The 23,262-nt window shown below is 31.6% G+C and overlaps 3 protein-coding genes across 3 annotated transcripts in view; 2 read left to right on the forward strand and 1 right to left on the reverse strand.

Annotated features, from left to right (window-relative positions):
• Positions 1-5,941, reverse strand: part of LOC134697198 (polyunsaturated fatty acid 5-lipoxygenase-like) — a 48,985-nt gene extending 43,044 nt beyond the window's left edge. The window contains exon 1 of the mRNA XM_063559292.1: positions 5,304-5,941. Coding sequence (XP_063415362.1) covers positions 5,304-5,765 — 462 coding nt within the window. The 5' untranslated portion in view covers positions 5,766-5,941. The remainder of the gene's footprint in view (positions 1-5,303) is intronic.
• Positions 5,942-7,359: 1,418 nt separating this feature from the next.
• LOC134697626 (uncharacterized) lies at positions 7,360-12,196 on the forward strand. Its single transcript, XM_063559908.1, has 3 exons — positions 7,360-8,034; positions 8,398-8,529; positions 12,179-12,196. The coding sequence occupies exons 1-3, from the start codon at positions 7,360-7,362 to the stop codon at positions 12,194-12,196; spliced, it is 825 nt and encodes a 274-aa protein (XP_063415978.1).
• An 885-nt stretch (positions 12,197-13,081) lies between these two features.
• On the forward strand, positions 13,082-21,850 carry LOC134696547 (UPF0547 protein C16orf87 homolog). Its single transcript, XM_063558395.1, has 5 exons — positions 13,082-13,187; positions 19,004-19,091; positions 19,907-20,019; positions 20,509-20,701; positions 21,553-21,850. Exons 1-5 carry the CDS (start codon positions 13,110-13,112, stop codon positions 21,663-21,665), a joined length of 585 nt encoding a protein of 194 aa, XP_063414465.1. The 5' UTR covers positions 13,082-13,109; the 3' UTR covers positions 21,666-21,850.
• Positions 21,851-23,262: the final 1,412 nt, after the last annotated feature.

A 23,262-nucleotide genomic window follows, 5' to 3' on the forward strand; every position in this document is an offset into this window, starting at 1 on the left:
AACAGCATTAGAAACAAAATATAAGTAAGTTTTGATGAAAAAATAATAGAAGCAATGGAAAAGATACACGGTCTTGACAAACCCAAAGCAAAAGAACAAATAAAATTGAGAATGGAAATGGGGATTATGTCAAACAACCAGACCAAAGAGCAGAAAACAGCCGAAAATCATAGGTCGTCAACGCAGAGAGAAAATCCCTTTGCCCAGAGCTGGTGCTCACCTGGCCCCTTAATAAATGTGTGTACTAGTTCAGTGAAAACAGAGGACACACTAAACAGCCAATGTATTGCTGTTACTCATACTATATAACGTATTTAACTCCTATAGGTAAACATACATTTGTCATCGTTTGCGACCTTGTATGGAGAAAAGCCAATCACTTTTGATAAAAATTTAACATGAAACAAACTTAATTAATACATGTAATACGACCAGATTTAACTTCCTACACATACTTTAAAGGAATGATATATGAATCAGTCATTACTTGACACTGTAATTAATTTTAATTATCTTTAAACTCGTCCTGCATTGTAATTTATTTAAACTTTAAATAATATAATCAGCTATCTTATCGTATTTAGACACCTCTATTACTGTCAGAAGATACGAGTGGGAGAGAGAAGATTTGTACGTAGGACTAGAAAAAATCATGTATAGTCAATATTTGATTAAGAAGGTGAAAAAAGGACCAAAGTGATTATTTTGAACAGTTCGTAACAAGATTTACAACTGATTGCTGCAAACATAAAGATGAGACAAATAATCATCAGATTCCACCTAATTCCCAGTGTGTCTATAAAAAAACAGAAAAGCCAAACTAATCATGTATGTAATTCTCAGTTGAAACATAAATCAAATTTGAAATTTAAAAAAAACCTTAGTTACAGGAATGTCGAGTCATATGTAATTAGATTAGAAAAATACCTAACAAACTGGTTCCAGAACAGCAACTGCCTGGAACGAATAATTAAGTGGTTTAAATCGCCGATAGTTTGCTGCCAAAACGAATGTATATCGTGTCAAATCCACCATTGTTTGTGTGTCTTTAAAGGATAAACAGTGCAAGTGTCAGTGCAAATGTTTTAGCATGAAAGTAATGGTTTTAAAAGAGTTCTCTAGAATGCACGAAACGGTCACATTCTTTACTTTTTTAACTTTTGCTTTTTGAAATCCTGAACTCCCTCTTGAAGAGTAGACCTTAGTTGAATTTGGCAACTATTTAGTCCCTTTGGCCATATATAACTTTTAACGTGTTTCGGTATATGTTTGGCCTTCAAATTATTGGCTTTGGCCTGATATGTTGAAGGAAAATCCAGAACTCTTACTTTTAAAAACTGGATTTTTTTTCTTCTTCATTTAAAAAAAACCCACATAAATAGCCCTTTAATGTTTGAATTTTTATGCCCCACCTACGATAGTAGAGGGGCATTATGTTTTCTGGTCTGTGGCTCCGTTCATTCGTTCGTCCGTCCGTTCGTTCGTCCGAATGTTAAAGTTTTTGGTCGAGGTAGTTTTTGATGAAGCTGAAGTCCAATCAACTAGAAACTTAGTACACTTGTGGCTTATGATATGATCTTTCTAATTTTAAAGCCAAATTAGACTTTTGACCCCAATTTCACGGTCAACTGAACATAGAAAATGAAAATGAGAGTTTTAGGTTAAAGTTTTTGGTCAAGATAGTTTTTGATGAAGCTGAAGTCCAATCAACTTGAAACTTAGTACACTTGCTGCTTATGATATGATATTTCTAATTTTAAAGGGGGGGGCAAGGGGTTTAACTGTTATGCTGTTATGGGGCATTTTAATTCTTTGTTATCTGTTATTCTAGAAATATATTTACTGTTAGCTGTTATTGTCTTATTCTTTGTTAGCTGTTATCGGACTATTATCTATTTTGTTATCTGTTATTGTGAGAATCTATTTGCTGTTAACTGTTATTGAAAATTTGAATGTTAGCATTTTGACAGCCAATCTTCTGTAGACATTGAAGATAATTGAAAATTGTGATTTGAATGGATAATAGTCTCATTGGCACGCTTATCACATCGTCTTACAATGTATATCTATTGGGGTCTTTCTACTGGTAATATCGGGTGGCCCTGTATTTGCAGAAGAATTTCAGTAACATACATCACATAAACATATTAAAAGCAATTGGACCAGGACCGTTCCAATATATATTATTATTATCCTTTGTAATAAATTCTGTTGTCTGTGAACATGAAGTATTTTGTACAAATTATAATTCACTTATTACTTGTACAATAACTTATAGTATGGATTTTGTTATAAAAAAAGCATTGGTACACCTTATAGATTTTTTTATTCAATGACCACATAATAATCTTTATGCTGTACTATTACACCACTGTCCCTGATTAGGGGAGGATTGGTCACCAACTAGCATGCTTAAGTTGACGCAGGGGCCTTGATTCAGTGGTTGTAGTTTGTTACTGTGTTACTAAGTTTCTCGTTCACTATTTTGTGGATAAATTAGGCAGTTAGTTTTCTCCTTTGAATTGCTTTATATTACTAAGTGGTATGGGTTTGAATTATGGCTTTGGGAATTATACAACATCTTTTTCTTTTAGCATTTATATTATAAGTGCTACTCCCTCTCTTTTCATTTACATGAAAGAGAACCCTGACCACCATATTTTTAAAAGCTTTTTAACTGCTTCACATGACGAAAATTGAAGCTCAGAAACCATTGATGCAAATAAAGATGTGTCTTCAGTTTAATTTTTCGACAAATTTCCTTTTAAAAATCCTACAGCTTCTACAATGCTGTACCCAAATTTTCCATATTCTATAATTTCACGTAAGATGCATGATTGGTGTTTCACTTAGTGTCATCCATATTTTCACTAGGTCCAATTTCTATTATACTATCAGAATTGTCACTTGAGTCAATTTCTATTATACTATCAGAATTGTCACTTGAGTCAATTTCTATTATACTATCAGAATTGTCACTTGAGTCAATTTCTATTATACTATCAGAATTGTCACTTGAGTCAATTTCTATTATCATAATAACCATATAACTGGCATGCGTGTGTCGGTTACATGTCCTGTCTCCACCTCCACTGATCTGGGTATTTTTGTATTTTATAAATAAGTTTTATCATGAGGTCATTAAATAAAAAAAATATATTGTGCATCAATGTTGTTTTTTTCTTTCTTGTAAAGTACAACTGTATATATATTGCTTTTCAGAAATAAAAAATCTAAAAATCAAATTGACAATAAAGTGTCACTGGCTGAACTACTTTCAAAAATTAAATAAAAAAACCTAAATCATTAAAAATTGATCCCTCAAATGCCCTAGATTAAAAATATCCGTATATCAAAAACAGAAACTAGTAATTTGGTTCAGAAAAAATCCACATCCATACTATAACTTATTGTATAAGTTACTGAAAAAAAATCAACCAAGGCAGAACTGCCTCAACGGCCGAAACGTCTTGTTCACACAATTTTCTAGGTCCATACCACAAGTTATATACTAGTAAGATCTACGAGTCATCTACTGGATTGGTCCTGGACAGATTTGTTTTCATATTTCATTTACTGTTATCTGTTATTGACCCTTTTCAATTCCTTGTTATCTGTTTTTCACCAAATCAATTCACTGTTTTGCTGTGATGGGGACCCCCCTTGCCCCCCTCTTTAAAGCCAAATTAGACTTTTGACCCAATTTCACGGTCCATGGAACATGGAAAATGATAGTGCCAGTGGGGCATCCGTGTACTTTGGACACATTCTTGTTAACCAGAAGATCATTTCAGACACCGGAAATTCGTTGTAAATAACTTTGCTTTACTAAACCCATATTTTAACACCGGAAATACCAATACTTCTACGTGATACATACAAGGAAACGCAAACATTTGCTTCTGTAGAAAAGTGTGATTTCTGTGGGAAAACAAGCTTTATTTTCATTATTAACCCTATGTGCGGATATGAACTATTGACCTCAATCCATATACAGTACTAAATGAGAGGATAATATAGAAGGATGGTTGATCGCTTTCCTTTTCCCAAGTTTCCGCTATTCTGATCACAGGTTATAAATAATTAAAGATAAATTGATTAATATACTTTGATAATTGTAGCGTTTTACTTCATTTGTGTACATTGTTTATTTTTACTGTTTAATATATTACTTCAGGCTTGAAGAAGATACGCAAATTATAAATTGTGTTTTAAGGCGGTCATTGATAGCGGAACGCATAAAATATGTTAACTGAAGGAAAATTATTATAAGTTAACTAACAGAAGACAGCCTTGAACAGCAAAACATTGCAAGATATGCTTCATGTTCACAATGAGTCCTTGGATACTATATAGTATGAATAGAGATACCCGATATTAATTTATTTCAACTTGAAAGCACATTGGTTGTGGAGTGCATTATTATTTCCAATTTCTAAGGCTATATATATGTATACATATATACATATTGATTTACATGTTTGGCTAGAAGATCTTTGTATTCATTGCCTTGTCTTACAACACGTTAACCCTTTAATTGACCTGGGTTTATATCATAAATCTTTGACTGTATCTACGATAATTTGCTTACTGGTAATTTAATACCAATAAAGGACCAAGAGTTTATAATCCAACCGTTGTTTACTTATTGTTCCCACTGACTATCGTTTAACGTACCCTAATATGTGTGGTTTATCTATAAATACAAAGAGGTATTGGGATATTTTCGTTGACAAGTTCAGGGATTTTAAATCTAACCGAAAAAAAGTCATTTTGTATAGACTTTAGTAATATACTGAGTTCCATTTGAGTGTTACGCATATTATATCAGTCATTCAGATGTATATCTTTCATTCAAAACATTTGAATTTGAATTCTTTTTAGGAAGTCATGTTACAGGTAATACCTACATTTTTGTAATACAATATGATTGTAATTTGGAGTGCATATGACATGTATTTAATATTCTATAGGCACATATGATTTAACGAGGCGACAAATCAAACATGAAATTAATTATAGGTATGTATTTTGATGTCCCAGTTAACTTGACTAAAATAGATAAAATAAGTAAGGCAGTTGGAAAGAAAGAAAACATAAAGAAATAAACATCTTTTTATTTATCATTCATGGGCACATATTTTTACGTGGCGATAAATCAAACAACTGAAAGTGTAAAACTAATATTAATTATAGGTATGTTTTTTTATATGTCCCAGTTAACATACTAACTTACGGTAGTTAAAAAGAAAGAAAACATAATAAAAACAATTAATTGTTGAGAGAAATAAACGTTTCCTTACCTGCATTGAACATCCATCCACTTTCTGACATAGTTGATAGTAAGTTTGTTTCTCTAGAAGTTCTAATTCTCTCTGTTCTTGATGTGCATGAAATTGTGGTAATGAAGTATCTAAATGGGGTATCAAATAATGATGATGAGCTTTTATCCATTTGAACATTGGAAACGAGTAGATTTCTTCATTTTTATGAACTTGAATATAATCCACATACCATTCGTCACCGAACCCATAATTGTCTCGCCACAATTCTAACTCGGAAATATTTTTTAAGTCCACTTTATCTTCCAGAGAAAAATCATCTAACTGTCCTCTTTCAAAATCATCACGAAAGAATTTATCCAGATGGAACTCTTGTGTTTTATTCCCTCCACTGTCATAGAGAATGATATATACATTAGCATCGGTGCCAGCGAATTTTTTATCCCCAGTCTTTACATATACTGTGTACTGGAAGTTCGGCATCGTTGTGACTGTAACGACTTGACGGATATGTCCTCTTCAGAACCACTTTTCTAATCTTTAGTCAACATATATATATATATATACTATTTTACTATTCGATAACCCTGTATGAATACACTTCACCACTGTCCTTCGTTTTAATAATATCGTATATATATCGTATATTTATTTTCAACTTTTCACAGGTAGTTCTATTGTGGTTTTATGGTAATAGGATATGTTCGTGTTTACAATCGGTAAAAAAAGTGAATGGATTTGGAAAAGGAATTATTTGATCGATTTTGGATATTAATGAAGATCAGTAGTACCTTACGGTTATGTTAATCGTGGGTGAAATTTTCGTTTTTATAATAGTAATAATACTTTAAGTACATAAATAAGACGTGAGTAACGTAGTTGAATGTCTCAACTTTTGGGCGGGGATAAGTAATTAATATTTTCTTAAGACTGCTTAAGGTCTTTACAGGTGTCTTGGTGGAAAGTCATTCCTTTCCTTTTAATCATGCGTGGTCTTGCACATTGATCTTAAAAACTATTTTTAAATTACTCGTGACTTATGCAAACAATACACAAACGAAATTGTGAAAAGAAAGTTATTAGATATTGATATTATACTTTAATTAGTGTTTTTGTTAAACCCTTTGTAGTTTGCCTAATGTAGTTCTGCATGATATATTCATTGACTGTTTGTACATTATAGATCATGAATATTAGAATAGACAATAAAGAACATTAATTATTAATTTCTAGTGATGATGTATTTATCAAAATGTTTAGGAATGTGGAAATGGGTTAAATATGAATATTTTTTAAAATCACTTTCGATGAAAACATATGCAAATTGCCATAAATTCAGATCACTGTGAATGTTCGTTTTGCTTAAATAATTATAGTTTTTTTTCTCAAAATGTTGGACGTTCCAACTTTTTGACTCTTACCATTCCTGGTCAAGGCTATTCGTTTAATTTACCACTTCCGGAGTGGGATTGTCGGGTCTACGATGTATCACCCGCTTAGTGATAAATGTTTATAGAACTGCCAGATTGTGATATACGACCTATTTCTCCTGACGTACCCAAAACTTGTATATTTTATTTACTTCCAACAAAACATAGGTTGTAATTTGATATATATTATTATTTTTTCTGTTTGTAAGATATTTAACAAATACAAAGATCTGCTGTCAAAATTGCCTGCTGTCAAAATTGCAGTTTAAAGTCACATTTTAAAAGCAAAACATAGGAACACATCAGTGTTTAAAACATGAAGCTATGAAACTGTTAATTATATAAGTAATAGTTAAAGGCTATCAACATTAAAGGTTGTGTAGTTTTGCCTCTGATTTTTCCAATTCACTGATATGCATCGAACTCAGCAATGTCTCTTCAAATAATTTTGACAGGTGGTGGCACCAACACCACAACTTTATTAGTGAGACATGTTTTCAAAAAGATTATAATTAATCAAATATGTAGTTCCATAAAAGGAGCGGCACCGTGGGTTGCCCATAAATTAGCCTCTGATATGTATACGCTCAGATTCTAAAAAAGCTTTATACTCTAATGTAGAATGTAGTGTACGTATTAATGGTAATATGACTGACTGGTTAAATGTTGATTCTGGATTGAAACAAGGTTGTGTTTTATCATCTATAATGTTTAATATATATATAAATAATTTGGTTGATGACATTAATGCTTTGAATATTGGTATTAACATAGATGATGAAAAATTAGCTATATTGTTATATGCTGATGATGTTATTTTAATGGCAGAGAATGAAGAAGATCTACAAAAAATGTTGAATGTGCTTAATACATGGTGTCTCAATAATGAGCTGACAGTTAATATAAATAAATCTAAGATCATGCATTTTAGAAATCCAGCTGTTCTACAAACTAAATGTATTTTTTCTATTGGTGGTAATAGTATAGAATGTGTAAAATGTTATCAATATTTAGGCTTATTACTTACTGAATATTTAGATTATCAGTTAATGGCTAAGGCAGTAGCGAAGTCAGCCAGTAGAGCATTAGGATTATTAATTGTAAAGAGTAAAATGCATGGTGGTTTCCAGCACAAATTTTTTTCTAAACTGTATGATACAATGGTATGGTCAGTTATTAGTTATGGCGCAGGTATTTGGGGAACAAGAGACTTTTCCTGCATAAATGCAGTCCAAAACAGGGCCATGAGATTTTTCATGGGTATTGGCAAATACACACCAAATGATGCCATAGCTGGTGATATGGGCTGGAAACCTCCATGCGTTAAACAATGGTCAAGTGTCTTGAGACATTGGGCTAGGTGTTCCATAATGGACCCACACAGGATAAATTTTAAAATTTTTAAGTGGTCTATACGAAAGTGTAATACCAGAATTAAAAACTGGAGTTTTAGAGTTATAGAAATGTTAAAATTGTATAATTATGAGCAATATTGTAATTTTGAATCAAATGTATTAAACAAAAATTGTATTAAACAAATTGAGGAGGATGTATTTGATAATTTTAAATCAAACTGGTGTACAAGAGTTGCTGCATATGCAGAGGGAAGTAAATTAAGAACTTACAAATTGTTTAAAAATAACTATTGTACTGAAAATTATTTGCAAAATATTATATCTTTAAAGAACAGAAGTTCATTTGCTAAATTTAGAAGTGGGGTAGCTCCACTTAAACTAGAAACTGGAAGATATGAAAAGAAAGAAGTCCACGAGAGGACATGTTTTAACTGTAGCTCTATTGTTGAAGATGAAATGCATGTAATTTTAAAATGCCCATTATATGTGGATCTAAGACAAATCATGATACATGAAGCTTTACATTTTAATGAACATTTTAACCTGTTATCAGATAATGAAAAATTTATATTTTTATTTAGTAATGACAATGTTGCTGCTATAGTTGCCAAAACCTGCAACAGCATTTTATTAAGAAGAAATAGTATTCTATTTCACTAGTTTTTAAAGAAACAAATGTTTTAATATCATTTAGTAAAAATGTATATTGTGTCAGAATTTTTAATTCTAAATGTGTAAAAATATGTTTATATGTATATAGTATATCTTAAAAGTCTCTCATAAATCTTTTTAAGATTGGTACATGCAATGCAAATGTTTTAATGTTTTAAATCTATGTATGTGAATCTCATTTTATGTTTGTATGTGGTGAGACTATAATAAAATATTGAATCTTGAATCTTCTATCAACCATTTATCACTTAGCGGCAAAATGCTGGTACCCTGTTAGTCCCAAAGAGAACAAATTCCTTGTGTTAAATTGTATAACAACTTTTAATTCATTATTCTAACTTTTGATTATTATGAACAAATGAAATAAAATAAATTTTAATGAAATTGCGACAAAAATGGATTTATTTATTTTTGAACAAAATGATGCATTTGAGCTTAGTAATACCTTTTAACCTCCTTTCGAGTGTGTTTCAATGTTGATGGTTGTAAACTGCATAATCATGTCCTGACTATATGACTATATAGTATTGTTACTTATAGCCATGCAGTTTGTAATTTAATGTTAAAGTTCTGTGAACTAATTTGCATACAAAATCGACTTTTGTTACACAAAATTGACTTTTGTGAGACAAATTTTACAAAATTGATCAATGTGATCAACAAAATTGACAAAATTGACTTTTGTGAGACAAAATTAACCAATGTGAGACAAAAATGACTTTTGTCTCAACAAAATTGACAAAATTGAATTTTGTCTCAACAAAATTGACAAAATTGACTTTTGTGAGACAAAATTGACCAATGTGATCAACAAAATTGACAAAATTGACTTTTGTGAGACAAAATTGAGCAATGTGAGACAAAATTGACTTTTGTCTCAACAAAATTGAATTTTGTCTCAACAAAATTGAGTTTTGTCTCAACAAATTGACAAAATTGAATTTTGTCTCAACAAAATTGACAAAATTGAATTTTGTCTCAACAAAATTGACAAAATTGAATTTTGTCTCAACAAAATTGACAAAATTGAATTTTGTCTCAACAAAATTGATTTTTGTCTCACGAAAGTCAATTTTGTCTCACGAAAGTCAATTTTGTCGTCACAAAAATGAATTTTGTCGTCACAAAATTGACTTTTGTCTCAACAAAATTAACAAAATTTACTTTTGTCACAACAAAATTGATTTTTGTCTCAACAAAAATGACAAAATTGACTTTTGTCTCAACAAAATTAACAAAATTAAGTTTTGTCTCAACAAAATTGACAAAATTAATTTTTGTCTCAACAAAAATGACAAAATTGAATTTTGTCTCACAAAATTGAATTTTGTCTCACAAAAGTCAATTTTGTCTCACAAAAGTCAATTTTGTCTCACAAAAGTCAATTATGTCTAACAAAAGTCAATTTTGTCTCACAAAAATTAATTTTGTTTCACAAAAGTTAATTTTGTTTCACAAAAGTCAATTTTGTCTCACAAAATTGAATCTTACCTCACACAATTGACTTTTGTGATTTAATTTCCATATCAGGTAACAAAAGTCAATTTTGTATGCAAATATGTTTATATTTGCATATATTTGCATACCTGTTAGACAAAATTGACTTTTGTCATGACAAATATGAATTTTGTCTACAAAAATGAATTTTGTCTACAAAAATGAATTTTGTCTACAAAAATGAATTTTGTCATGACAAAAATGAATTTTGTCCACACAAATGAATTTTGTCATCACAAAATTGAAGTTCTCACAAAACAAGTCTGTAGCACATAGTTTTGTAAGACAAAAATGATTTTGTTATGACAGAATTGAATTTTGTACAAAACCACAAGAGTCCCATTCGGCGCCCCGTACTATCAGTGAGAGCTTAATATCTAAATTAAGTGTTTGTCTCATTGATTTTTGGGTCGTGAACTGCAGAGTGAGTGGCTCCCTTAAAAGCAATAATTCATGTAAACTCAATAGAACTTTCACAAATCTTGCACAGAGGAAATTTACTTGCATTTCTTCTCTTATTCTTATTTTATTTTTTCGCGGAATTCCTTAAACAAACAGAACGGACATCACTATATCTGTTTAATTAGCCGATAGGCGGACAAATAACTTGTGTATCGTTCTTGATTTTCAGTTTTAGTTCTCTAGTTGTGATTTTAAACAAAAAAAATATTAATAAAAGTCCCCGAATTATCCTACAACGGCCACGGTTTTTCCGGCTTCAAGAAAAAGCTGTGATAAATCTCTGGCCTATTCCCCTAAATTTATAATATGAGGCATAAGCGAAAAGAAAGAAAGCATTACAAGTTTACCTATGAAATCATTCTAATCAAATACAGATCATTTGCGTATTTCCAATGTTTGCCTTGTAAGCAAAGCTTAGAGGCATGATCTGTATTTGAGTTTGCAATAGAATGAAACATTTCAAATAAATATAATAAATTAATAATTGAATTTATCATAATCTTACAAATAATAAAATTAATGGAAAATGAATTGATATTCTTCAATTGTATTTTTTTCTGAGAACAACACCAGTGGAGGAATTTAGGTTAAGTATACGGTGCTTACTGTCTACCGGCTGACGCCAACTACAATGTAAGACAGACAGGGTTCAAATTTATTTCATATAACTCTCTCTTTATATTCTAAATTTATTTCTGAATGACAAACTTTTCCTTTCATCTTTTTTAAGGATGAATACTGCAACTAATTATACTTTGATTTGTTACCTGTTAAACATTATTTTTTTTCAACTTTTAATTTCATATATCAAAAGTTTGAAATAATAATAGAATATAAATGTATTTCATGATCTCGCGGTATACATTTTCTATCATACCAACTTTCCATTTTCGTTAGATAGGGACTTGAATACAGTAGGGGCTTCAAACTATATGTTTTTATGCCCCACCTATGACTGTAAATGGGCATTTTGTTTTCTGGTCGTCTGTGCGTCCGTTCTTCGATCGTTCATCCGTCTGTACGTCCCGCTTCAGGTGAAAGTTTTCGGTCGAGGTAGTTTTTGGTAAAGTTGAAGTCCAATCAACTTGATACTAAGTACACATGTTCCCTATTGTATGAGCTTTCTAATTTGATGCCAAATTAGATCAAATTAGAATTTTGACCCCAATTACACAGTCCACTGAATATAGACTATAACAATGAGAGAGGGGCATCCGTGTACTATGGACACATTTTTTTGTTTCCTCTGCTTTTTCAATGACCTGGTAAGACAAGAATGGAATCATAGTTGTTAACTTCATAGTTGCCATGATAAAATGTAGGCCCACCTGACTTGACTCCTTTGTCACTTAGTCGTGGATTCATTTCCTATCCTATCCCAACTAATTTGGATTGCACTCTCTATTTATACCTAGCTCTTTGTCAATTTTTTTCTTCAAAGTATTATCAATTTTCATTGTCATGTCTCTTATTTTTGCAGAAAGCATTCCAAATTTAACTCTGACCATACTTATTGGTTCGCTATTAGTCAAATGCACATTAAGTATGTTTGTAATTTTGGGTTTATGACCTACAAAAATTTGAAAAATGAGTTTGAAAAGAAAATCAGGTCCTCTTTCATTTCATTCTGATATTTTTTTCTTCTGATTTACCGCAGGGGAAATGACGGAAGAAAGGGGTAGATAGAAAGCGGTGGGTATGATCCAGTAGATTGTCATGCATTCCATTTAGTCCTATAGATGTTTGTCTTTTTTCATTTTCAGCCATGGCGTTGTCAGTTTATTTCGCCATTTGTGAGTTTGACTGTTCCTCTGGTATCTTTCGCCCCTCTATGGCTTGTCAGTATCTGGGGCAAAGCCTTAGGTAAAGTATGATTTACGGAAGCATTTGAAATGTTTCATTCTATTGCAAACTCAAATACAGATCATGCCTCTAAGCTTTGCTTACAAGGCAAACATTGGAAATACGCAAATGATCTGTATTTTGATTAGAATGATTTCATAGGTAAACTTGTAATGCTTTCTTTCTTTTCGCTTATGCCTCATGTTATAAATTTAGAATAGGCCAGAGATTAATCACAGCTTTTTCTTGAAGCCGGAAAAACTTGTGGCCGTTGTAGGATATTTCGGGGACTTTTATAAGTACATTTTGTTTAAAATCACAATTAGAGAACTAAAACTGAAAATCAAGAACGATACACAAGTTATTTGTCCACCTATCGGCTAATTAAACAAATATAGTGATGTTCGTTTTGTTTGTTTAAGGAATTCCGCGAAAAAATAAGAGAAGAAGTGCAAATATTTTTTTTGCATTGAAAAATAAATCCCATGATTAAAAATTCCGGAATATATAACCCATCCGTTCCGATACAGAATATTTTTATCGATCATCCGAATCTTCCGGTCAAAACAATGGTTCGAGGAAATTTTAGAAGGAAAAGTTTAGACAGACAAGCTATTGTTAAAACATGTCCAAATTGTGAAAAACAGGTGAGATACACAAAATGCATTCCAATGTTTAAAAATATGCATTTTTTCAAACACTGCAATGTTCAGCCAACAACGAACAATAAGTCTGAATGTTAAACTAAAACTGGTCATGCATTGCCATTCTCAATATTTCATCTCTATATATACAGATAAAACTATTTATCGGTAATTTGTACATTTTTCCTATGATGTGTACTCGCTGATAATGTCAGTATCAGTGGACTGGCCGTGATATAAAAATTATTAGGTTAGTACGCAAATGACATGCGTGAATGCAACGCGTAAGGATCTACTTTCCCCTTTCATTCACAAAATTGCACATATTTTTTTTCTTGCAGAAACGCAAGATATTTTTGGGGAATAAAACACTTATCATCGTTTGAAATGATTGTTGTGAAAATGTGAACAGAAAATGCATGAAAAAAAGACTTTAAAAAAAAGAATAATTGATATATGAAGTACAACTAACATACCGTCCTTGATTCCAATCCGAGTTTTTATCCATACAATACCAATACATAGCCTGATGCTGTTCCAGGTATTTTTCTTTTTCTTGAGAAGTATTTGTTTTACCTGTTCAGTCACTATAAAGTGTTACAATTTATATTTAAACGCAACACATAAATAGTGACCAAAAAGGTACCGCTATCGCATCAGAGAAGCTAGGAAAAAAATGAAATTTACGCATTTTCGACATTTTTGTGGGACCATCATACTCAATTTAAATAATGTTGTATCATTGTCAATATAACAGATATTCATAGAACAAAGAACAAAAAAGAGAACCGTTATCTTCATGAATGCGGATCTATAGGATAAATTTTAAAAAGGGGAGTATAACCGGGGGCACCAAACTATAAAAGTCTGCTTTGACCAGAATTGTAGCCTTTATAAGGGGTGAATGTGACCCAGGTGGCCTTCCCCTAAATTCACGTCAGAAATGAAAGGTAACCACAGGGCCTTTAAACTCATAAGTTTCATATTTCTGATAAGTAAATAAACATGAGTTTGAAAAAGCAAGAATTATAAGCTAAAAGTTTAGTGACGTCTATTAAAATGTTTGAAATAATTATGAAGTTGACAGGAAATGAGCTTGTTCAGATAATTTACAGTCAGCTTACATTGACTTGGGAAATTAGGGGGGGCTCCTGTATAAATGTTTCCTTACAGTGCGTTCTTAAATTTTTGGGATATCAATGTGATCGTTTTCATGATGAACACTGGGCGAATAATGACAAAATTATGTAATTTTATCCACTACACTAAGTAAAATATAATTAAAACTTGTCGTTGAACTCAAAATGATGATCGATGAAAAATCTGCTGATTCATATCGTATCATTCTTATTTCTGACTATCACTATGCTGATGCTTTGTGAAAAATGAAGAAACTTGACTTACCGGTATGCTACCATTATATTTGCCATTGTGAGTGGCATGTCCAAAGCAGAATATTAATGAAACACATGCAATAATTCCTTTTCAATACTTTGTGCAAGAGAACGCCATGTTTACTGCACTGTGACAAAATTTCAAATGACGTAATACAACCTGTGACGTCAAGTGTGATTCGTCGTGATTCGATGCGAAAAAGAAGTTCGTTTGTTATTTTCTCTATTATTGTAGTGATTTTTATTTTTTTTTAAATTACCGATAAACAGAATAAAGAACTTTTTGTTTTTGATACTGACTTTATCACAGATAATATCAGACTCGCCCTTCGGGCTCACCTGATATTTTACTGTGATAAAGTCAGTATCAAAAACAAAAAAGTCCTTTATTCTATATGTACAGGACTTTACTGTCTAGGCTTTACCAGAGCATGCCTTCAGGAAATTCACATACGAAAGGGAGATAACTCTTGCGAAAATGAGTCTTTTTTGGTCAGTTTTTTTTTTTTTTTTAAATTCATGTAAAGTTTGATACTTTGATGGGGTTATAAGTTTGTATTTGACTAAACTATATAATCTTCTGCTCATGAAATATACTAAATTGAAATATTTTGGGTAGTTTTATTTTTTCCAGCGTTTTTCATTAAAGAAATTGCAAATTTGAAGGTTTGTGACCAATTTGGAAAATTTATGTGAAAATTTGAAATTGTTTATATCTGTATATTATATTTTTTCAGCAACTTACATATCTAAAGAAAATTTACACCACAAAAAGAAGAATACATGCTTAATTATTTTTATTAAATTTGAGATTCTTTACCTTGACATGTTGAAAAATTCAATAAATGACCAACTAATGAATTACATTTTAGATTAAAGCTTGATAAAAGATATGAAAACACCTTTAGAGTTGTTTGTTATACTCTAAAGACCGCTAAAAAAGTAAGAATCAAAATATTCTGATGAATAGAAGCGGTAAAGTTATAATTTTGTATCGATTTTTATTGATATTTCTGCCTTTTTTGCAAGAGTTATTACCCTTTTCAATGCAAATCTCCATAGGAATTTTAAATGGTGATTTTTTTTAGTCTTTCTCAATTTAGATTTTATGGGACTTTTTTCTGTGTATATTTGGGGTATAATGCTTAAGATTGAAACTTAAAAATCTTCTGTTGCAATTACTTTCTGGTTAGGGTCAAATTTATGCTAGATTGACTGGACTATGTACATGTATGGCCGCTCTTTTTTGTACTTGTTCAATTGCCTTTATTTTACTCTGTTTTGTTGGATTGCATACCGTGCATGCATATTCAACTGAAGATCTTACTGTTGTGAATATGCTGCTTCTTAAACCTTTTAAGTGCAGTCTTTAAGTACCTTCTTATGAAGCCTAGTGTTTTGTTGCCTCTACTCACTTTGTTGTCGATATGTCTGTCCCAGATAAGGTTATTGTTGGATTGTATTTGGATAACAATGAAATTTTTCGCATTGAAGCTCATTTGCCATTTATTTCTAAGTCCTCTAATGACATTAGTATTTCTACTGTGATTGGAGTAGGGTGCTTTCTGCTTGGTTGCTAATTGCTTCCTAATCTCTATCTCAATTAGTTACCATAATTTGACCCTGCTTCTTCAGCATTTTCAGTCATTGGCTTTGAAACTTTTGTATATCTACGTTGTGTATAGTTTTCATGTTTAAGTTTGTGATTAGGTAAGTTAAAGATAAATCACTAATGGTTAGTCTGGAACATTTGATAATTATATGCAGTTACATGTAAAGACTGTTGGATATCAAGTTTTTTTCATGAACAAGTTACACCAGTTCATCTGAGAATAAAATCCTGTAAATGATGTCATTGAACAATCTTTTTGTGAAGCTATAACATAAGCATTCAGGGCCGTAACTAGCCTCTTGTAATTGTGAGGCAAAAAAAATTTTGGGCGAGGGGTCTGGGGGCCGCTTAAGGCCCCCAGAAGCTCTGAGCGAAATAACACAAAATCGTGCATTCTGAGCGTTTCTTGGACTCTTCCTTACACTGAAACATAATGAATTTTTAGCTATTTTTTTCCGACAATATTCTGGTCTCAAAGCAAAAACAAAGATTCATTGTAATTTAAGACTTCAAGTCTTTTAGGTTTTAGGGACACCATTAAAAGGCCGATATGTAGGATGAAGCAAATATCGTAATTCTCATAATCATCAATACCAGATCTGTCTGTCTGTTCTGGTCTTGTATTGTGCTTAGACTTTGGGGATTTTAAATGACTAGATTAAAAATATAGTGACAGTGCAGTATTATACTTTAATATAAAAAAGAAGATGTGGTATGATTGCCAATAGGACAACTACCCACAAAAGACCAAAATGACACAGACATTAACAACTATAGTTCACCGTACGGCCTTCAACAATGAACAAAGCCCATACCGCATAGTCAGCTACAAAAGGCCCCGATAAGGCAATGTAAAACATTCAAACGAGAAAACTAACGGCCTTATTTATGTAAAAAAATGAAAGAAAAAAACAAATATGTAACACATAAACAAACGACAACCACTGAATTACAGGCTCCTGAATTGGGACAGGCACATACATAAATAATGTGGCGGGGTTAAACATATTAGCTGGATCCCAACCCTCCCCTAACCTGGGACAGTGGTATAACAGTACAATAAACAACGAACTATAAAATCATTTGAAAAAGGCTCAAACTCATCAGATGGACAAACATACAAGTAGGCGTGGCCGGGTACTTATACATCCCGACACAAAAAGACACAATGAACAGATCTGAGAGTACTCGCAGTTATCTGACAGCTAGTCCAAAGCCACTAATAACTAATAAAAAATCATGCATTTAAGTACTAAATACTTTTTAAAATATACTGCTTAAATCGACACTAGGGACCATCTTGACCGTGTTTTACGGTATTAATGATTCTTATTGTTGAAGACCCTCAAGCATCTTTCAAGATAAAGAACATGAATAAAAACTTTGACTATTGAGCAATTGTATTTTTCTATGCATTGATAATCTGTGGGATAAGGCCCGTGCACGTTTACTCCATATTTCTTTATTTTCTGTTTAAGGGTCTGAACACGACTTAATGCAAGTTTAACAGGGTTTCAATGTAAAAGGTCATATAGCAATATACATTGTTTTTTTTCAAATTATTTGATACCAGGAATTGGGTGACCTTACTTTAATTTAAACCATGTCAGCTATCTAGTCTTATCTGCAAAAAAAACCAGTTTTTTATTCTTTGAAATCAAATTCAATTCCCCATGAAGGAACGACCATTTTTATTATGTGTCCAGTCATCAGTAGCATCGTATAGTCTTAACATATTTTCTCGCATAATATCTGGACATCAATGGACATGCAACATCGCAAAATCTGACGTTTACAAATGAAAGTCAACACGCAGACTATAGTAATACAGTATTGGACAATAAATGAACCAAAAATATTTTTTTTTTAACTTTTTTTATTTTTTTTTGAAATTTCAAACATGAGGCATTTGCCTCATTTGCCTCAATGTAGTTACGGCCCTGGCATTCTTACATGAGAAATGAAGGCGAAAAATGCATGAATTTTGAAAAGTCTTCTGTTAGCATGGTCCATTGCATTGACTTTGAATAATTTTCAAAGTTGAAATGTTCAAAAATGGACATTTTTCTGTGTCAACAGTTTGTTCATATGCTGTTCCGTAACTTCTGTTATATTATGATCACTATTTTTAGTAACCTTTAAAATCTACTACTGTCATGTCCTTAAAAATACCCTGAACGTTGTTAAAGGTTGAATAGTAGATACTTTATAGGACAATGTATGATAACCTTATTATATTAGAAAACAAAAATAAAAAAAGTTTAAGACTTTAATAAAAGAAGCAGGAGGACTTTTACAGAACAGTAAATCTATGGACAATCAATGGTCTCATCAACTGTACCATGTGTACATGAAGAAGTTACAACCTATATTTCTTAGTCTTAATGCATTTGCCATTTGATTTGAAAATTAAGTCAAAACAGTTATTTTTTTCTTGTTACATTTTATTCAAAAGCATTCTGCACTTCTGATGTTAACAATATACATGTACTTCACTGGTTAAGCAGTTTAGTCCAAATGAATTAGTACATGTACTATTAAAAGCATTTACTTTTAGTAAGATGTAGTACTTTCAGGGAATTATAGACCTCAAATTGTAGCACCAACAAGGTATATGTATAATTGATATGGATTTTATATTACAATTAACCAGTTTTTGGAAAAAAACAAGTGCAACTGGGAAGTTCTTAATTGTGAGATGTTCAACTAAGGATATGCTTGTTCCAAATAAAAAAAATAATATTGTTTGGATCTTGATGTTTCAATGAAATAATATATATAGTTATATGTATTTGAATGTTTGTGTATTGCAGATTCCTGTTGCATGTAAAACCTGTGGCTGTGGTCATAAATTTATCACTAAAAGCAGGGCAAACTCATTACCAAGTGTGAAAACTGAAGGTATAGTATATACATATGTAAATCAACTCAAGGATTCCGCTATTTGGATACTCAAACAAACAAAAAACAACACAACTGAATATTTTTGACTTGGAACTGAAATTGTTAAATTTGTTATGTTGGATAAGCCAAATACATGTGAAATCTAAATTTTAATGAAATTTTTAGAAGTGACTTTTGGCAAAGTGAAACAAATGTTTGAAGAAACATAAATAATTTTAACTCTAAACCTCGGAGCCAATACAGATAACCTTAAATCTATACCAGGGCAAAAATGCAGGGTGAATACAGAAACACTATATTTTTTCAATCAATTATTTTCTATACTTAAACTTTATTATATACCATAAGGCCTTGACTATCCCTCTGTATTTCTGTCTGTCCCATTTTGTTTCTACACTTCAATTCATATTTGCCTCATGCAAATTTTATGAAAGTCATACATAATGCTAACAGTCACAACAAGACAGACAGAGTTTGAATTCTGGCAGTGAATCCTTTTACATTCTAGAGTTATTCCCCTTTTAACTAAGAACAGTGCAAAGCTTGAATGGGAGTCTTCATCTCCTCAGACACAATCTTCTTTTATTTTTGTCCATTTTTCTCTGATTTTAATTTTTTATCCAATTTTTTATTCTCTTTTCTATTCTCTTTTCTATAAACCCACCACACTCTCCTAAGGTTACTTGAGTGAAGCTTGATTTCCATGTGTCCAGGATGCGTATACACGTCTTAACAAGAACAGTTACACTGCTTGACAATAATGATACCCTCCTGAAGTTGTTTAACAATAATTGCACAATATATGTTTTCAGATGAAGATAGTAGTATTGTGAAGATAAGAAGAACAGAGAGAACAAGAAGAGAGAGACCAGATTATTTCAATCCTCTTTTACTAGAAAATGCTGTTAAAAGACCTAGGAAAAAGGTAACAGACTTAAAATGTATATATAATTCCTGCTTTATTCAGTACTATTTCTGTTCAATTGATTGCATAGGTTCTGGAATGTGGATTGACCAGAATTATGTACAGGAAATTTGTAACTGATAGAAAATGTATGTTAAAAAATAATTTAAAAATATTCTGCCATGCAATTACATTTGTAGGTCACCTTCATACTCCTCAAAGAATATGTAAAATTGTGATTACAAGTAGAGTTTGGCACATTTGCAAGTCAAGTACAAAATTGAATGTCCTGATTATAATATGACTACACATTTTGAATGCCAAATAACAAAAAAAAAATCTTATTATTTGACATGAGCATCATTAAAAATTATACCAAATACTTGTATAGAAATAAGAGACCAAATGACACAGAGGTTAACATCTAAAGGTCACTGTCTGGCCTTCAACAGTGAGCAACTTATGGACTATCAGAGAAATATGACTTAATCTTATGTGCTATATTTACAGTCACAGCCTTCAACAACTACACCAGTGAAACCCGAAGAACCCCCTTCTGATGAACCCCCTAAAAAGAAACGTGGAAGACCCAAAGGTGCCCCAAATAAACCCAGAAGTCAATTATTAGATACAAATAAATTGATAAAAGAAGAATCAGATTATGAAGAAGATAAAATTGAAAATGAAAATGAAGTCGAAGAAGGTAAGATTGATTTAAGGTCAAACTTTGTTACTGTGGGTTTATTTATTTTTGTGGATAGAGGAAAACTTTATCATGTTTATTGTGGATATTTGTAGATAAGACGCCTCAAAATTCCCCAAGGTTGCAAGTCTGATTCAACCATGTTGGATCAGTAAGTATACTTTGAATTCTATAATTAGAACCCTATTTCACAAATATATAAATGATTGTATCTCTAGAAGTATAACTACTTAGTATAACTTTTTCCAAACTCTGGTTAAATTGAATAAATATCACCCTATTACATATACTTTCCTTGGAGTATTTGTTGATTATTCTATATGTAACAATTGCATGGTTTTTGTGTTTGAATATGTGCAGCTAGATGAAATGTTATGATTTATAATGATTTGTTAAATGTCTATAAATCATGTGCAAAACAGACTAACATTTCAGTTAGAAACATATAGAAAGATTGGAAAATCAGACGTTCAGAAAAAATGATATACAATTAAAACTAACGTTACTAAGTATAATGATTTTTGTCTTGCTTGTGACTAAGTCAATGCATGAAGACTTGATGGACCTGCTTTTACTTGCTTCAGTGTAAACTATTTTGTGAAAAAAAGTTTGTGATACAGTCAATATTAATGTTAAAACATCTGATTTTCAGGGGATTATTAGGTCCAGCCTCCTCAGTCTTTATTCATTAATGTTTGCATAGTTTACATACATGACAGAGGTGACATTTAAATTTCAATGTTAGCAATATATAATACATGTATCATCTTAATCACATACAGGCAAGGCATATCTTGGTTTTAATTTAATAAACATGTGACTAATTATTAACTACATATTTTCAATTTTAGAGGAGGAAATAGACATGTATGCAGATATGCCACAAGAAAGAATGAAACAATTCAGTTTTATATTGGGTGATCTAAACAGGAAGTTCCTTGGCCAAGGGACACAACCCAGATGAAAACAATAAAATAGTGTTAGAAGAAAAACAACCTGAAAAGACTGAGCTATTCATGCAGGACATGAATGAACATTGAGAATTGAAAAAAAAACATTTTAATTGTCTGGAATAATTTGCCTTCAAAGGGTAGAAAAAGATGTTGTACATCAGTATTTTACCAAGAATATATAAAAATAAAATATTCTACAAATTTCTTTGTTTTATTTATGATGGACCCCAAATTTCCCTTTTGTTGTTGGTTGGTAAGTCGATCCTAGTTGTCCCTGGCTGTAGGATAACCAAATGGTAATTCATATACTATAAACCAACTTATTTTTGTGACTTTCGCAGGTAAAAAAAATACCCAAATATAAATGGTCGCGAATATGTAAAACTTGGATTATTTCTTAATTAACTTCCTCAGGTAAATTTGAGAATCGCAAAATTTAATTGCTGCGAAATGGGCTAGAAAGAGCAAAACGCAAAATAAAGTATCCGCGAAAAATAAGTTGGTTTACAGTATATGTATAATAATTATTCTGAGGTACATATATAGATCTTACAAGGAAGTTTCTTGGTCAAGGGAGACAACCCAGTTAAAAACAATAATTATAGTATTAGAAGAAATACCACCTGAAAAGACTAAGCTAATTGATTGTAAAATTTATTCATTTACAAATGCAAGGGTTAAGGGATGTTGTACATCATTTCTTTTACAAGAATATATAAACAATACTAAAATTTGGCAGTTTGTTTTCTCATGCCACAGCCATCATTGAAGGGTTCATTAAGTGACACCTTTGTTAGTTCCTCCATCCAATTTATACCTGTGGTCCCTGCCCGTGATTTGAACTCATGCTATTGGGATATTGATACAACACTACCTGCACTCTATCCATTGCATTGCTATAGACCACTCAAACACCTAGAATGAACTAATAAGTCAGCTTTTTTTTGGCCTAGTGTTACCCTTCTTTGTCAGTAGGTAGAATCTGGAGTTGTAACATAGTACATGATATTTTATGCATGTAGATGAAATTGATCCCAAATTAGCTAAATCTCTAGCTTAAAGGATAGTGAGATAATCACAGAAATAATTATTTTGATAAGTACTTGTATGTATCTTACAATCCTTTTATAGGTGTACTGATTTAGTAAAAGATATGAACAGTAACAAACCACCAAAGAACCTCAACAATGTGCAAAACTCATACAGTTTAAAAGATTAAATACCTCAAGATGGCAAAAATTGAAACAAAATTGACAAAAAGAAAACCAATACTGATCAATGTACCTATTATAGTCATTCCGTACACTAATTGACATATTGCTTATAATACTTGAGGAGCCGACCAAAACACAAAAGCTGAACAATGAACAATGAAAATGAGATCAAGGTCAGCTAATACCTGCCAGACAGACACCTTACAATAGTTCCATACACCGAACATAAATGAGCTATTAATGTTGCTTCTAGTAGTTGGAAAAACAGACCAAAACACCAAAACTTAACATTAACCAATGCACTATGAAAATAAGTAGCTAGTAAGATACTGTGCAGAATTATACTCAGCCAAATTAAAGATGCAATTGATCAGGTACTGAGAGACGAACAAGC

This window comes from Mytilus trossulus, chromosome 14, assembly GCF_036588685.1.
Source record: "Mytilus trossulus isolate FHL-02 chromosome 14, PNRI_Mtr1.1.1.hap1, whole genome shotgun sequence".
In the NCBI taxonomy this organism is placed as follows: Eukaryota; Metazoa; Mollusca; class Bivalvia; order Mytilida; family Mytilidae; genus Mytilus; species Mytilus trossulus.

Excerpts from the sequence above, each read along its gene's own strand:
- LOC134696547 (XM_063558395.1), top strand. The coding sequence starts at position 13,110 with ATGGTTCGAGGAAATTTTAGAAGGAAAAGTTTAGACAGACAAGCTATT. Across the intron at positions 13,188-19,003 it reads GTCCAAATTGTGAAAAACAG|ATTCCTGTTGCATGTAAAAC; the intron begins GTGAGATACACA and ends TGTGTATTGCAG. Across the intron at positions 20,702-21,552 it reads TGAAAATGAAGTCGAAGAAG|AGGAGGAAATAGACATGTAT; the intron begins GTAAGATTGATT and ends TTTCAATTTTAG.
- LOC134697626 (XM_063559908.1), top strand. The coding sequence starts at position 7,360 with ATGACTGACTGGTTAAATGTTGATTCTGGATTGAAACAAGGTTGTGTT. Across the intron at positions 8,035-8,397 it reads TGGGCTGGAAACCTCCATGC|AACAGAAGTTCATTTGCTAA; the intron begins GTTAAACAATGG and ends ATATCTTTAAAG.